Source organism: Taurulus bubalis, assembly GCF_910589615.1.
Source record: "Taurulus bubalis genome assembly, chromosome: 3".
NCBI classification, from domain to species: Eukaryota; Metazoa; Chordata; class Actinopteri; order Perciformes; family Cottidae; genus Taurulus; species Taurulus bubalis.
Genome location: NC_136591.1, coordinates 7,127,724 through 7,143,389, shown reverse-complemented (window position 1 = coordinate 7,143,389; position 15,666 = coordinate 7,127,724). Strand labels below are relative to the sequence as shown.

Here is a 15,666-nt window from a genome sequence, read left to right as displayed (position 1 = left end):
GGGATCTCCACGGTCAGGTAGTCCACCTCTGCCTCCACCAGGAACCCGCCCAGCTCCACCAGGTCCCAGTCCAGTTTGCGAGCCCCGAGGAAGAGCTCCCACTGCAGCTCATCGTGGGCCCCGTGGTGCAGCAGCACCAGCAGGCTGCTCTTTGTGCACTTCCCCTGCAGTTTGGGGGAATCTGGAGCTGCACCAGGGTGGATAGGGAATCAACAGAATATTGTTTAAACTGCACCAGCTGGTCTGAAATCAGTGGTGACGAATCAAGCACTCACTTGCGTATTCAATGCTCGGCTCCATTGTGGCTCGATGGTGAAACACCTCTCCACTGGGTGAGATGTTGAGAATAAAGGTAAAAGAGAGACTGTACTTCTTATAGCCACCACCTATATACTGGGATTACACAGCAGGATTTTTCAGATAGTTTTGAAGTTCCACACATAATAGCAAAGGGTCAGTGTTGGTTAATCTCACCTGTGGGATTATTTTTGGGTGCGACAACAGGAAACTAAGCTGGTAGAAGTGACTCCCGTTGAGGTAGGAGAACCTGGACACAGTGAGGTCGTCTGTGTCACTGTGGGTCCAGGTCAAAAGGTCACCAACACCATCTACCATCACCTTCTGGAGGGAAACATCAGGTGCAAAGAGGCCGAAAGTGACGGAGAACAATCCCTCAGATGACAATGTGTCTGTGGAGGGAGAGAGAGATCAATCACTGCAGTGTATTCAACACATTTGAACTAAAGCTATCCTTAATTTAGCAAAATCAAATTTAAAGTAATGACAATGACTTCCAGTGCAATGGAAGCTGTTATTTAAAAAAAAAAAAAAAAAAAAATCAGACAAAATTCTTCAAACATGGAAAATAAAACTTTAAATATCAATTGTTTTGTCATCCCTTATGATATTTTTGCTTAAAAATCATTAAATTTACAATGTTGGATCGCATTATTATGGCACAGTAACAAAAGGGAAAAGTGCAGCTTGCTATCCAATCATTTGATTTCAATGCATTTAGCCATCTTGCCTTATAGGATACTGAATTATCACCCAGCCCTGATGAACAATCTGTATTTCATATTGTTTTTATCAACTAAATATGCAAAAAGAAGTTAACGTGGCTTTACTGTTGGTGAGGACTGGGGGTCGTGGGAGGAGAGCAGTCTTCAGGCGCCTGAAGGAGCGATGCTGTGTGAGAGGCCAGCGCTCGTCCTCCCACTGACTCATGAAGAGCAGATCCGCTGACATGGACTGGCTGTACTGTCCCCTCACAAGCCCACTCTGGAAGAATCACAGCAGTCAATCAAACAAAACTTTATTCATACCGCACCGCTCGAACAAAATCAAACGCATTTCAAAGTGCTTTGCGAGCGACTGGCGACACCAAAGACAAATAAAGTAAAATAATTCATAACAATCAACGGTACAATGTTGAGAACAACAAAATATAGTAAAATACATATACAAAATAATAGAATAAAAATACAAATAGTAAAACCTCAAGGATTATAAAACGTAGCATGACTGAATATTTTTAGTTGAGGTTTTAAAAATAGGAATGTTTTCAGCTTCTCAGAGTCACTTAGAACATGTTCCAGACATTTTTGAGGATGTGTAATTGATTTATATTTCTACAAGTCAAAAAATGAGCAAAGATTTGAGAACTGTCATCGAAAATACATAATTCTTATTGTATGAAATCACATTTTTCTTTCTCATCCTTTAAATAATTTAATTATCCCTCACTTCCCCAGATCAGATTTTACCGTAATGCGTCCACCGTGGGCTCCTGCAGGAATCCTGACCTCCACTCTTCCCTCCTGCAGGCCAATCTTGTATCCCCTCTTTCTATTTTCAGCCTCACTCGGAGTTTGTCCGTTCACTCCGATGCTCAAGCCTCGGTCCCTGACCCGGCCTTGGACTAACGCCGACAGGACATAAGGGACGGTCCACAGCAGGTCAGACCCATCTGCCGTCGCCTCGTCTATAGACGGGTGGGACAGAGGAGACATTTCACTCTGGTATTTTACAGTTGTCAAATAATGCAATACTGATCATGCAAATACTAACTCAGAGCACAGGAAATGGTGGCGTCAACAGCCAGGAAGTTGGGCTGGAGTCGGTACAGAATGGTTGCTCTGACGATCTCTAAATCCACTCCCCTCTCCTGGGAAAAAAACACACACACAGACAAATATAAAACAAAGCACTGACACTAAAAGGAAGGATTTGGAAGGATGTAAATATTTTTGCAAATGTCCCCACTGCGAGACTGATAAAAGGATTATCTTACTTTGACAAAGTATGAGAGAGGGGAGGAGTAGGGACAGCGGAGGGCGAGGTGAGAGCCGCGCAGGGAGACGTGGTAGCCCAGAGCAGCAGCCGCCATCAGGGACAAGACCGGCGCTTCCTCCGGCGGCCGATCATCTCTTTGGAACATCACCGTCACGTCGGCCTCATCAGCTCCCTGCTCAGCGAGGAAGAAGAGGCGTCTCATCAACATGTTTGTGAAGCCGTAGAGGCAAACATCATAAAACATACACACGTTCCTGCATACAGGAAGCAACTCTTTGTCTCTTTTGATAGATGCCATTTACGAACCTTCTCGTTGTGGGACGTAGTGGGCAGGAGAGGCAGCTGAATGGACACCTAAAAAAAAAAAAAAAGACATCAGATTTGAGTCTCTAATTTTTCTTTCATCCAATTTAAAATTGGAATGTGAGGACATGTATTTTAACTGGATTGGACAAACTACAATTTCACACTAAGGTTACTATAAACATGACCTTTCCTGAAACTATACTATTAGGTTGTAAAGGAGCAGTATTTTACTTTTGGGTCAAGCAAATAATTGAGTTGGAAAAACTGGAAACTTTAAAGTTGACTTGACTTTATTTTAAGTTAGAGTAATGCAAACCATTGATTTAAACGCAATCAAATTGTGACTTACAGCAATTGTGTTAATCTAACTTAACTTAATTTGGAAAAAACGTAATTAATTTGTGTGTTACCAATTGGTCCAACTATTCATTTTTTTACAGTGTATAGAGGAACAAACCAGGCTTGATATACCCTCGGCCCGAGCTCATGTTCACATGAACTTTGTATACACACACACACACACACACACACACACACTCTGTAAATATAAATCTTTTCCTTGGATGTGATGACATAACCACGCACCTCCATGTAGTTTTCCTCACAGACGATCTCTCTGGTGCTCCATCGGCCCCGGAGGGAGCAGTTGAGCTGGAGGGGAAACGCCGCCAGCTCCTCATCCGCCTGCAGGCTCACGACCCACAGACGCAGGTGATAGTCCGAGCCTCCCTGCAGAAGGGCGACACGGAAGGAATGCAATCCTCTGACGTATCAAAAACACAAAGAAACAGAGACAACTCTACCTCGCTGCGGACGTGACAGGCCAGGAAGGAGGCCCGGAACAGCAGGTCTCCAGCGTGGTTGATTGAGACGGTGTAGCCACAGAGTGTGGCCTCCCGGTCGGACAAGGAGTGGAGGCCGTGCTGGTCTGGTGGTTAACAGTAAAAAAAAAAAAAAGGTCATCAACAGGTCCTTCTTGGATCTACTGATGACTTCTCTGGGTCACATTTTACCAAAGAGGATAAAGAAACATGCCTTCAAAGTGAAAATGGATCTTCTGGCCCAGGACGCTGGACTTGATAGAAAGCCAGAAGTGACGCTCGAGACATTTGGTCTGAAACGTTCCTGAAAATATTAAGAATTGAATAAATTCAAAACAAATTCCAAAAATATATATTCTAAGGGACTCTTTGAATTTGAAAATGCACTCATGTGAGATTAGATCATTCAGATGGTTCAGCGTATACCTTTGACCTTCTCCATTACAAACACACACATGCAATAAGGCAAGAAATTTAACATTTAGGACATTTTGTACATTTTGAACAATTTGCTCTATTATAAAGCCATATTTGATATCATGAAAGTAATATTACTGTGGTAAAGCTGTACTAATGTCAGCCATATCACTCTCTAGTATAGAGTACTGTAGCAAACCGGATTTTCTACCTTATTCCACACTGATTTGCAGACCTCCATATCTTGGAGCTCTCAAGCTGTGATACAACACATATTTCCCCAGACAAGTCTGTACATGGGCAGGTAATATAATATATTAAATTGAAAGAAAACCATTGTATAATATATACTTCACGGCTGAAGTAATAACCAGTTATTTTCCCGTAGTCCCCCGTTAGGTGTAATGACATCACGGTGGCTCCCTCACCTGAGCTGCTCTCACCTGTCGGCTCTGGAGCGGCGGAGGCGAGCAGCAGCACCACGCTGAAACAAGTTACGTCACGTAAACACCTCGCGAGTCTTTGCACGAGGCTGCAATTAAACAATTATCTTTTTTTTTAACTTTTGAAACTCACCCACACAGCATATGGAGACGTGTCGTCATCGTTTAGGACTAGCTGCAGGTTGAGCTGTCTGTCAGGACGGTTTACCTTTTGGAAGAGTCGCCATTTTGACTGACTCGCGTGTTAAACAAGAAGCTGATGAGCTTCTTTTGGTCTTCATCTTCATGAGCACAGCTTGTCATTTACCTCGGGGTTAATTAGCGGGAACTCGCACAGATATTTCATGAGGCATTTCGTGTTGAATGAAGCGAGGCTTTGATTTTAAAATGCAGTCCAACAGCGACACCCAGTGGACAAACCGCGTCACTGATGGAAATACACCTGTGGGCTTGTTGCAGTTGGCAGGTAGTCCAAATTATAAATGTAGTGTTAGGATTATGCTACTTTTCATATGTATCCACGAACTATACCGTTAATGTTTTTACGTTACGGTAACATGTGTTGAATGTGTTATTATTGGTTTGGTGTAATGTTAGTTTCAATTACAGGAAATACACGGTTTCCTTAACCACACAAATACGTTTATTTTTTTACTAAACCCGACAAAAAAATATATCTGACTACTGTAGGCCTATTTGAAATAATACAAATAATAATCTAAAAGTATGTATAAAACAATTAAAAGGCAGTATGAAGGGGAAAACTAAACCTGCTTTAACCTTGAAGTAGTGGATTATAACTCAAGCAGGCTACAAATTCATTAGGCCTTTATTGTAGTATTACCATTTTACGCAGCTTTATTCCTCTACTCGACTACATCTCACAGGCAAATATTGAACTTTCTCTCCCCAAAAAAAGTGTCTCTTACTTCTTAAACTAGAATATAATACATTGCTGTAAATAAAACTACCCAACAGTATAGTAGTTATAATCAGCACAACCACAGCCCAGTGAGGTTGGTCTCCTCTGCAGGCTCAGTGTGAAATACTATTAATCCTCATTGATCCAGAAAAGCAGATAAAATGTATGTCTCATCAGAGCGTCTCATTTTCCAATTTCACAAACACACAAACAAATTAACTGGGCATCCATCTATGAGGACTTCTTCTTTACTGAGCAGCACTGATAACAATTACTCAGTTGTTGCTCAGTTGGGTGTGAGTCATTTCATGAGTGAAAATCCTATGAATTTTGCACAAATCACAAGACAAACGGAGATCAGAAAGAAGCAAAGAGTCGTCTAGATCTCACTTTGTCTCTTGGTTCCACCGTTCGATCTTTCCCTTTTAATTTATATAAAAGTGTGTATTGCAAAGTCGTTGATGTGATGTAATTAATCTCCGCGGGGAATCGTGCCTGTTGAAATGTTTGACTCACCAGCTTGAAATGTAGGCCCAGAATAAAATAGTGAGATTAATTAATTATGGGTGCAAACCAGCAGGCGGAAGTGCTCCTTGTGAACCACAAAGGTGTTTAATTAACCCTGACAAACTGCTGGCACGTTGTCACTAATTCCTTTATCGTGTAGCCGCAGGCGTGGAGGCGTTGGAGGCGTGATGATCTCACTCTTCACACGGTTGGACCCCTCTCCTGGACGCCTGCAGTCACGACATCCGAAAATGTTACTTCAAGTCAAGCGATGTCACGATTAAAAGGCTGAGTAATCAGTGACAGCCCCGCGGTGAAAGAAAAGGTCACCATGTATTTAAAGAAGGAGCTGCGATAATTAGACTATGGTCATCGTCAGTTGATGCTCATGTTCTTCAAGGGAAAAGAAGCATATTACATCATGTGAGACCCTCTTTTTTTAAATGTGTGAACATTTAAAAATATAAACAGTTGTTACATCGGTTTGCAGTTTGACATTTCGATGTTCTCTGTGTTTATTCTCCTCTGACTCAAAGTGACGGCGTGAACCGGTGAGCATCTTCATTAACATTTGAGTCACATTGTGTCATTAACAACACTGCACAGCAGGCGAGGCCTCACGTCGAGTTCAGGGCCTTCCACGGAGCCGGCGTAGTAATCGTCTCTGACGGAACGTCGCTCGTTTAAAGTTTGAAATGCAATGCTTCAAATGTAAAGTTAGTAAGGCACCAACGTCAGATCCTGGAGGTTTTGCTGGAGGCGTCACAGGAGCAGTTTGGCCACTGATGACCTTTCTCCTGTCCAATGACACGTCTGTTCACCACACACCTCCTCGTTCCTTCGCTGCTATTCTCCTCCACCAATCACATCCTTTTGTTGGCTTGAGGATGAGGAGGATTTGAAGACGAAGAGGCTTATTTATCAGCTCGACACGTCCTCCTCGAGCAGCGATAGCGTTCAGCTCTTCCACCGTCCCACGTTCTGAAGTTTGGACTTTTTGCCGGCGTTTGAAAAGGAGAACATACAAACTCCTCTGTTTGCCGTTTGAGGCGGAGATGCTCGGCTCTCAGGTGCAGGTGCTGCTCGTGGCCTTGCTTTCCTCTGTGCTGCTGGTGCAGGTCAGCGGCGCCCCGCGGAGAGACATGCTGACACTGAGAGCAGACCTCGCAAACGACAAGGTGAGTGGGTTTGATATTGCGAATGTGTCAATCAGGAGGTGAGATATGGCATTCAGTTCCCTTTCTTTCCTCCTTTAGGATCTTGCTTACTTGCTCTTGCTGAAGTTTGTGTCTGAGCTGACGGCAGCGAGAGGAGGAGAGATGCTCCCCGAGCTGGAGGGGGAGGGAGTCGGGGAGGAGGTGATGATGATGCGGCGACATCTCCCCGTCAGCCAAAGGGAGCGGAAGGCAGGCTGTCGCAACTTCTTCTGGAAAACCTTCACCTCGTGTTAATACACACAGAAAAGAAAAAAGTACTTTTAAAGGATAGATTCATCCACGTGTGCTCACTTTGTTGTAACTGGATCATTTATTGTAAGATGCCAAACATACAGGTGTTTTGTAATAATAGTAAAGTGTTTTTAGTGACAGGGAAGTACAGTGTCTAAAATATGTTTCTTATTTAAAAGGGGACGTTTAAATGTTTTTGTCTGAAGGGGTATTTGAGTGATTTTGTATTGCATTTCACAAAGTTAGTAGACTTATACGAGATATTTAACAAGAATAATTAGAATTGAAGCTAGAAGGCCCCTGAGATATTTTGACTTCTTGGATTCTACATTTCCCATCATGCAACATAATTGCATATTTTGTCAGACCCACCTGGTAATGTGAAGACATTAATAGAAAATTGAACTCAAGTGTAAAAATCCATGGAGTGCCCTGTTTATGTTTTAAACTGCATTTGTATAAAAAGTGACAAACAAAAGGATTGACTTGATGACATTTTAATAATTATGTTACTACAACCTGTATTAGGAGAAAATCCACCCATGTGTTCAACGTGCTCTCCTGTTACCGTAACCGCCATTTCTACTTCAACGACCGGTTCATTGGGTACAAAATGGCCCTTCTTCTCCGTATGACGTCACCGGTGGACAGAGGTCTGCTGCAGCGCCGAAGGCTTTGATCTACAAGCTCCAATTCACAGCATTTCAAAGTGAACACACAGTGAGGAGGATACATGATGGAGTGTAAAGAAAACAAAATTATGTGATTTAAAAAGGAGTAGGACACAAGAGTTGGCATGGGCTGGGATATAAAAAAGAAAAGAAATGACACTTCTGAGCATGAATGAAATGATAACCTTGCTGATCAAACGCAGATTAACGAAATAAATTAAGAGACGAAAAATTGCAACGGAACCGTTTTAGCATGATGAAAAAAAATGAATTCACAGACAAACCCAGTTTAAAAAAAATGATTATGAAACTTAATGACATCCTTGAGATTAAGGCTTTCAAATTTCTAGCCCTTTAAAGTTCAACAAATACAAAATCAGGACGGAAAGACAGAGGTTCAACACAATCATAACAAATACTGAAGCTCCAAAGTCTCTCGGCCCACGTGAGTGCAAGGACGAACAAAAACATCAAAGAGTTGCATTCCAAAACCACCACCATTGTTTTTTGGGTAAAAAAACACATCACATTAAAGTCCACTATTATTTTGTCAAATATAAAGAATAACTATTATGTAAAAGTATTTTGTGAAGCAAATCTATTCGCCTAAAATGATTTCAAATGAGCATAACTTTAGTTTCGAACTCTTCACATGAGGCTCAAACTTCAAAGTGACAACACCCTGTTTTCCTAAGACAGAAGAAAGCATTTGACTTCATTGCACCATCGTCTTCAATGTAACAGTCAAGTATCGACCAACACGTGTTAAACAAAAGATTGTGTTTCGTAGACATTCAAAAGTGTTATTGTGGATGATTAAAAAGAAAAAAGAAAAATGGCAACAATCCTGTTATGAACTCCAAATAAACATCTAAACATGATGCTGTGATGAATGAGAGATTTGTTTGAGCTAATATTGTACTTCCATTCCATAAAAGCTGAAGTAAAAAAAACAAACCCCTAGTTTGTAAGGTTAACTACACATTCCTTTTCTTCTACATTTCTCCTGCTATGAGGCTACGTCTCTGCAAAGATCCAGCGCTCTAAAGGCTACATGCTTTCCAAAACAGTCGGGGGCAGATTCATTGTCCAACCAAACCAGCCTGTTATGTACAGTCACAGTTGTTGCATTATGTGCTTTTAAGACGCTTGTTTTGAGGCAGTTCTGAAACTTTAGTGTTTTACAAATGTACGGGTCCCATTGTTCAGATAGTTTAGACACGTCTAATTATCATTTAAGCCGCTTCCCCTCTTTTTTCGGGCCTTAATCTGCGATATCCTTCCATACTTTCATTGACTTTGACAGCGATAATAATGTGCACGCCAACAGTTGAGCAGTACCGATAAATGTGGAGCCCAAGCTGCCGGCAGGTCAGGCCACTGTCATACTAATACTGAACTAAACCAGAAAAATGGGGCAGCTGTGTACCAAAAATACAAAATAATAATAAGTAAATGTAGTAGGACATCAGAATGAAAGGTTCTTGCTCCATCTCAGAAAAAAAAATCTTCCTCTGCAAATGAAATTACGGCTGGAAACCAACAGAGGGAGCTAGAGCAAAGTTTATGTCGCCAGAGCAACAAAGAAGGGAAAAAAAGCACCTCACAGGTCAAAGCAGGAGCACATCCTGTCTGCAACCATCGATAACGTGTTTGCGAGTGCTGTTAGCAGTCAGTGGAGATTTTGGCTGAGAGGTCCTGGATGCGGCAAGCGCTGCAGCTCTTGCACAAGATGTGGCCGTCCAGTGGGTAACAGCCTCGACCCTCCCCTTCAGAGGACAGCAGGAGACCACATTCCTGTTGCACACAGACACTTTCAATAAACACTCTCGTGTGGACTCGTATACTGCACGTAACACTGTAATGAATCCAGCAAAGCGGGGCTCTCTCAACCACTGCTTTTACTGGAGAGAATATGGTTAGTTAATCCTACTTTTTTGCATAAATCAAAGGCTTCATAACTTAAAGTACCTACATTGTTTAATAAAGCTACAGAAACTCTAATTCAGATGTGTAAAGTTCAAAGTGCATTAATGAAGATGTGATTTGGCCTTTTATGAATAAATGGAACTCCAGTGGTATACAATATAAAACTATAGCACATTGGCGTTTCAAATTGAATGTCCTATATTCTTCAACCAAAAGACTTGCATATAAACCCTCAAACAAGAAGTTCTAAATCAACCAGTCGTGATGTTTCTGCAATGTCGCGTCATATAGTCTTATATGCACGTTGACCCACCTCACAGATGTAACAGTTGACGTGGAAGCTGCGGTCCAGAGCTACGATCCTCACGGTCTCCTCCTGGCCTTGTTCGGGCATGATGGGCTCACCGCAAACTGAACAGCGAGGAGCGTACTTCCTGTCCGGGAGAACAAGCATCGACATTTACAGTGGTCACTTCTCTTCTCACAAATCAGGAACACCATCGTGGCGCTTGAATGTTTCTGTACCTATGAAAGTCATCGATGCAGTGTATCTGGGAGGTCGCGTCGACGGTGAAGGGCACCCCGTCCAAGCAGCAGTTGCAAACCACACACGTGAAACAGCGAGGGTGGTAGGCCTTCCCCATGGCCCGCAGGATGCGGTCCAGGATGGGCTTGGAGCACTTTGAACAGCGCTCTAATGTACTCTGATAAAAAAAGAAGAAGCAGAAACGGGCATGTGGATCAGAACAGGGAAGAGAAAGTACAATAAACCAGCATATAGACTACCGAGAAACAGAAGTAAAGCTTCGCTTACAATGTAACAACTCTCACAGTAACTCTTCTTGTCGAGGGCGTAGAAGGGCTGCCCCCGGAGACGGGCGTGGCAGGTGATGCATGTGAAACACTCCACGTGGAACACCTGCTCCATGGCGATGCAGCCGCTGCCGTCACCGACCACGTTGTCCCCACACCGGGCGCAGCGGCCTGGAGGTCCATATAAAGTGTGTTTATTTTGAACGCCAGAAGGCAGGTGTTAGTGCGTCAGAAGGCATTAATGTAATGAGGAGGGACTGTACCAAAATAGTCCTCGACGGGGGGGTGGTTCATATCGTATACCAACTTCTTGGTAAGCCGATCCAACTCTTCCTCCGGCCTGGTTGTTGCTATCCCCTGCTGCAAGAAAAGAGGACACAAACAAAGATCAGAAACCATCCCTTTCATAACATAAAGGCTATTGAACATTCATGATAGTAGTTGTACACGCAACGTTTGGTCTGATTTATAATTTGGTTAACTTAGCCTTTCATCATGTATTAAATAATTTATTTAATTTTTATATATATATATATATATATATATATATATATATATATATATATATATATATATATATATATATATATATATATATATATATATTTATTTATTTAAAATGCATTCATCATACTGGCCCTACTATCCAATAGTATATTTGTGTGTATTTTTTTTGGGCCAGTAAAATGAATGCTCACATGTAATCTTCAAACAGGCTTGTCATGTGTATACGTGTCTCTACCTTGCCGGCCTGATAAACAGGACTCTGCGCAGCCCCTGGCCCGGTTTGGTGGTTTTCCATCCCCCTCTTGGACTGTGGGACCTGGAGAACTCTTCCTCCGGGTCCCGCGCTGCTCCCCTTGTACACCACCTCAGAGTGCATCTCCTGAGCTTGCGAGCCGGGGTGTGGCGGGTACCAGCCCTGCGGACTCGTCTGGGGAGGCGGCCGTGACACGTGCTGGCGAGGAGGGGGCGGCGTGTAGGCCTGTTCGGCCTGCCGCCCCGTCTGAGAGTAGGTGACCGGCTGAGCCGTCTTGACCTGGACAGTGAACCTGGGCCCGCTAGGAGTTGAGGAAGTGGTGTAGGAGGCCGGGACGGGCTGAGGGTAGGGCTTAGGGGTTGAAGAGGAGGAGTAGTAGTCCGGCTGGTGGGAGGTGGAGTACTGAGGGGCCTGGTGCTCGCTGGGGTACTGAGGGGCCTGGTGCTCGCTGGGGTACTGAGGGGCCTGGTGCTCGCTGGGGTACTGAGGGGCCTTGTGCTCGCTGGGGTACTGAGGGGCCTTGTGCTCGCTGGGGTACTGAGGGGCCTTGTGCTCGCTGGGGTACTGAGGGGCCTTGTGCTCGCTGGGGTAGCGGGGAGCTGGGTGGTATTGGCTCTGGGGATGAGGGGGGTATCCCATGGATGGCCGACCCTGAGGAGGACCCGCACTCTGGTGCGCAGGCTTGTAGTGATCCCCCGAGAGGTACTTGTTGTAAGGCACATTGTCGTACAGCTGTGGGGAGTCAGGAAATGTAGAGAATTAATTTTGATTATGAAAATATGAGGCAAATGTGCAGGGAAAATTTCTCAAATAATGTTTCCATTTGTCCTACTTGCGCGCTGGAGTCCTGCGGGTGGCTGTCCAGATCAGCGAGCATACTGGTGAGGGAGTCAATATCAGCGTCGATTTTAGAGTGATAGCTCGCTGGCTTTTCCGGACCGCGGTGCTAACAACATAAAGAACACGCCTGACGATAAGGACGATCTGCAACAACAGTGCTCGACTTAAAATGTTGGTTTTGGTATCGTCAGCCAAGCTACATCAAAAACCCACCATCAGCTCGTAACTGTCCATGTGAGGGCTCCAGTTGCGGTCTTCTTTGGGACCATGGGGAGGGGAGTAGTAGTGATCGCTAGACGAGTGATGAATGGGCCCACCTTTAAGGAACAGAAATCAATAACAGATCACCACCCCAAACAATGACTAAATTCTTTAAAAAGAGACGATTTCAGAGGGCAGGTGTTTCATACATATCATCTATACATTTTATTGAGGGCTTGGAAATAAAAACCTGAATGAAACACTAATGAAAATACACATAATTGTAAGGAACCGTATCCAAACTGGACGTGGAGTAAAAGCTACAAACTGATTCTATCCTTGATTTATTTTAATCTGATCAGTGATGTAAGTATGTTAGAATCACAGCCATTTATTGCGATGTATGTTTTCACATAAAAGGAATTTGTCATGGCGGGCGGTCCATAACATTAAACAATAAACAGAGAAGAAATGGGAGCATGTTTAAATTTACAATTAAATTGACAATAGAATATACAATTAAAATAAAGTGCAGAGACAAACAGATAACGGTACTTTAAACAAGTGAAATGTAAGTGTAATGTGAAATGTGTATTTAAAGATGGAGGAATGAAGGGGCTAGTGGTCTTCTTACCTGTGGGTCCAGTAGCCATGTACCTGTTGGCCATCCCACCTCCTCCACCTCCACCACCACCACCTCCGTTCTGGTCATAGGGGCCATATTTGGGCCGGAAGTCGGACGTCCCCTTCTTGTTGGGGGCTCTGTAGATTGCTGACCCAGCAGAGTGAGACATCTGAGGCGGGGCGGCTCGCTCGGGGCTCTCCAGCGTCCTCGGTGGCAGCCAGGTGGGACCGGACATGGCAGGCTTCTGCGCTCAAAGGGAGAAAGGAAAATGTTGCCCTCGTGTGTCCTCATTTTGACTTTGCCAGTTGAGCGAGTGCCCGTGATTTACATCATCTACCCATAATTCCGCTGCATCTGTTTATATCATAGGTAACCAATGGAAACCAAGGGATGTTTCACCCTTTGTTTACACACGGATAGAACAATAGACGTTGCGTTGAGGCGCAGGAAGTGAGCGGACATTCTGATCGGCTCGGGGATTTCCAGCAGGCACGTTGCCTCTGAAACGTGTGCGTTGTTTTGCTTCGTGAGCTCTCGAGCACACAAACTCGTACACAGACACACAAACAGGTGCAAATCCACGCCGAGCCCTCGCCGGTTGTCCGCCACAATGGTTATTGTCCTCGGGTGTTTACACACTGGTATCATGGATTTCCAAATGAAGCGGAGACAAAAAAAAACGGGACAGGAAACGTTATGTAATGATGTGTGTTCTGTGAGCACCTGGTTCGTAACAATATGTTATGTATTCTCCTTGGGATTAATAACAACGCTGAGCATCACAGCTGAGCCGACAAAAGAGCTGACTTGCACCTCAGGGCCGTCGTGAAGACACTGATGGTTGAGGAAAAACATCAAAATACACGACAGGGACGTATAGAAAGTGTCAAAAATTACCCAACAAGAAAAGTGAGATCCTTAAGGAGTGGAAGCACTAAACGAGGTATATGTGCTTGATAATGAATAACCATTATATATATATATATATATATATATATATATATATATATATATATATATATATATATATATATTGAATACTGCTGGGGTTCAGACTAAGAAAAGACATGTCAAGACATCTCTTTGTGCTCTGGTGGACATCCGACATTTAGCATTTTATAGAGTTAAGGATTAACAATAAATATATAGTTGAATTGTCAATATCTCATCGCACAAAATAAAGCTGTTACATCCTTTTTGGGGAGCCACTGTGTGCTTGCCAATGCTCCAATGGACGCAGGCCAAAACAAAGAGTGGAGAATCTAGCCCACTCAGACTGAATGAGGGTGGTGTGGCCGTCATAAATCCTTGTTGGTAAGAGGATTATAATGATGGATGAGAAGATGATGTTGAACAGGATATTTAAGCCTTTTGGGTTTTTTTTTCCTTCCACTTTTATGATTTCTCTCCGTGGGGTTGTTATAGTTGCAATTAAAAAAAGCATGCAGGATCAGCATGAACTTGCCTGTCGTTGCACAGAGACCACGTGGAGGAAAGAGTGACCAACACTTCCACAATCGACTTGATTCAAGCCTCATGAATCCGGATGAGCACACAGTCAAATCCGAGGATGGCTGGGCCAGGAAATGAATGTCAACGGTTGCATGTCTGTGTTTTCACGGCAATAGTGAGGTTTTTATTGAAAATGTCATTAAAAAAAAAACACAACGTTTGTGCATTTGTCAACCTATTGTCTCGGCTGGACGCGAAGGAGTCCACAGCAGCTCGTGAAATGTCAAAATTGATGACAGTGACAAGAATCAAGCGCGCGGGAATAAACAAAGACGACATCCGGTGTTTAATAAAATAAATTCAAAATAAAAGGGCATACCGTGAGTGTTTCGGCAACAAACACACACACATGATTGAAAAAATAAACCAGCGCAGTAGAAAGAAAGAAATTACAATTTTAAACCACGGTATCCACATGTACTCATGTCTCCAAGTTGTACACAGTTATAGTTATTCTCTGACACCTTTCGACTCTTTTATTTTGAAGGCAAGATGCTCTGGTTAGCTTCGCATATTTGACACAATGTATCTTAATGTAGCGACGTGTGCTTGTTACATTAAACAAAATAACTGGTAAATAACGTGATTCACGCCTAAATAAATATATATAAAGGAGCTTAGACACAAACTATACCCGTAAACAGTATGTCTCACCAACACTAACAGCCTACTAGCATCCCTTACCTTTCACAGTAGCTTTACTCTCCTCTTCCCTTCAGTCTCATCTACAGAAACGAGAACCATATTAAAAAGGTAAAACATCACACACAGAGGATATATTGTCTCGTTTCTAACGGTGACGTGACGTCTGGTGCGAATGAATCACGTTAGAGAGACTAACTGCTCGGCTGCTCGTCCAAATATGTCCTTTATGCGTCACCTACGTGTCCAAAACGCACCACTTAAGTAATACAACAACCCGCAATGAAGCATAATTAACAACAATTAACTTTAATAACAGGGTTGTTTACTTGTTTGCTCTCCTGTTTTGAACTCGAGCAGAGAGCTCGTGCCTTTCCTCCCGAGGCTAACTTCAACAACCAAAGAGGAAACAATGAAACAACCGACACCTACCGCCCGAAACGAGCCTCCAAATACGACCCGCGCGTCTGCAAACATCCGAGGGTCAGCGAAAGTTACCCCGAGTCGGCTTTCT

At 43.4% G+C, this 15,666-nt stretch overlaps 2 protein-coding genes across 2 annotated transcripts; one reads left to right on the top strand and one right to left on the bottom strand.

Moving 5' to 3' along the window:
• Positions 1-6,766: 6,766 nt before the first annotated feature.
• On the top strand, positions 6,767-7,162 carry sst5 (somatostatin 5; the record flags this gene model as incomplete). The annotated part of the gene is made up of 2 exons (XM_079216097.1): positions 6,767-6,889; positions 6,968-7,162. The coding sequence occupies 2 exons, from the start codon at positions 6,767-6,769 to the stop codon at positions 7,160-7,162; spliced, it is 318 nt and encodes a 105-aa protein (XP_079072223.1).
• Positions 7,163-7,646: 484 nt separating this feature from the next.
• Positions 7,647-13,233, bottom strand: trip6 (thyroid hormone receptor interactor 6; the record flags this gene model as incomplete). Its single annotated transcript, XM_079215481.1, has 10 exons — positions 7,647-9,627; positions 10,073-10,193; positions 10,285-10,463; positions 10,574-10,743; positions 10,836-10,932; positions 11,315-11,753; positions 11,898-12,064; positions 12,165-12,278; positions 12,386-12,489; positions 13,008-13,233. The coding sequence occupies 10 exons, from the start codon at positions 13,231-13,233 to the stop codon at positions 9,496-9,498; spliced, it is 1,749 nt and encodes a 582-aa protein (XP_079071607.1). The 3' UTR covers positions 7,647-9,495.
• Between the last annotated feature and the right edge of the window lie 2,433 nt (positions 13,234-15,666).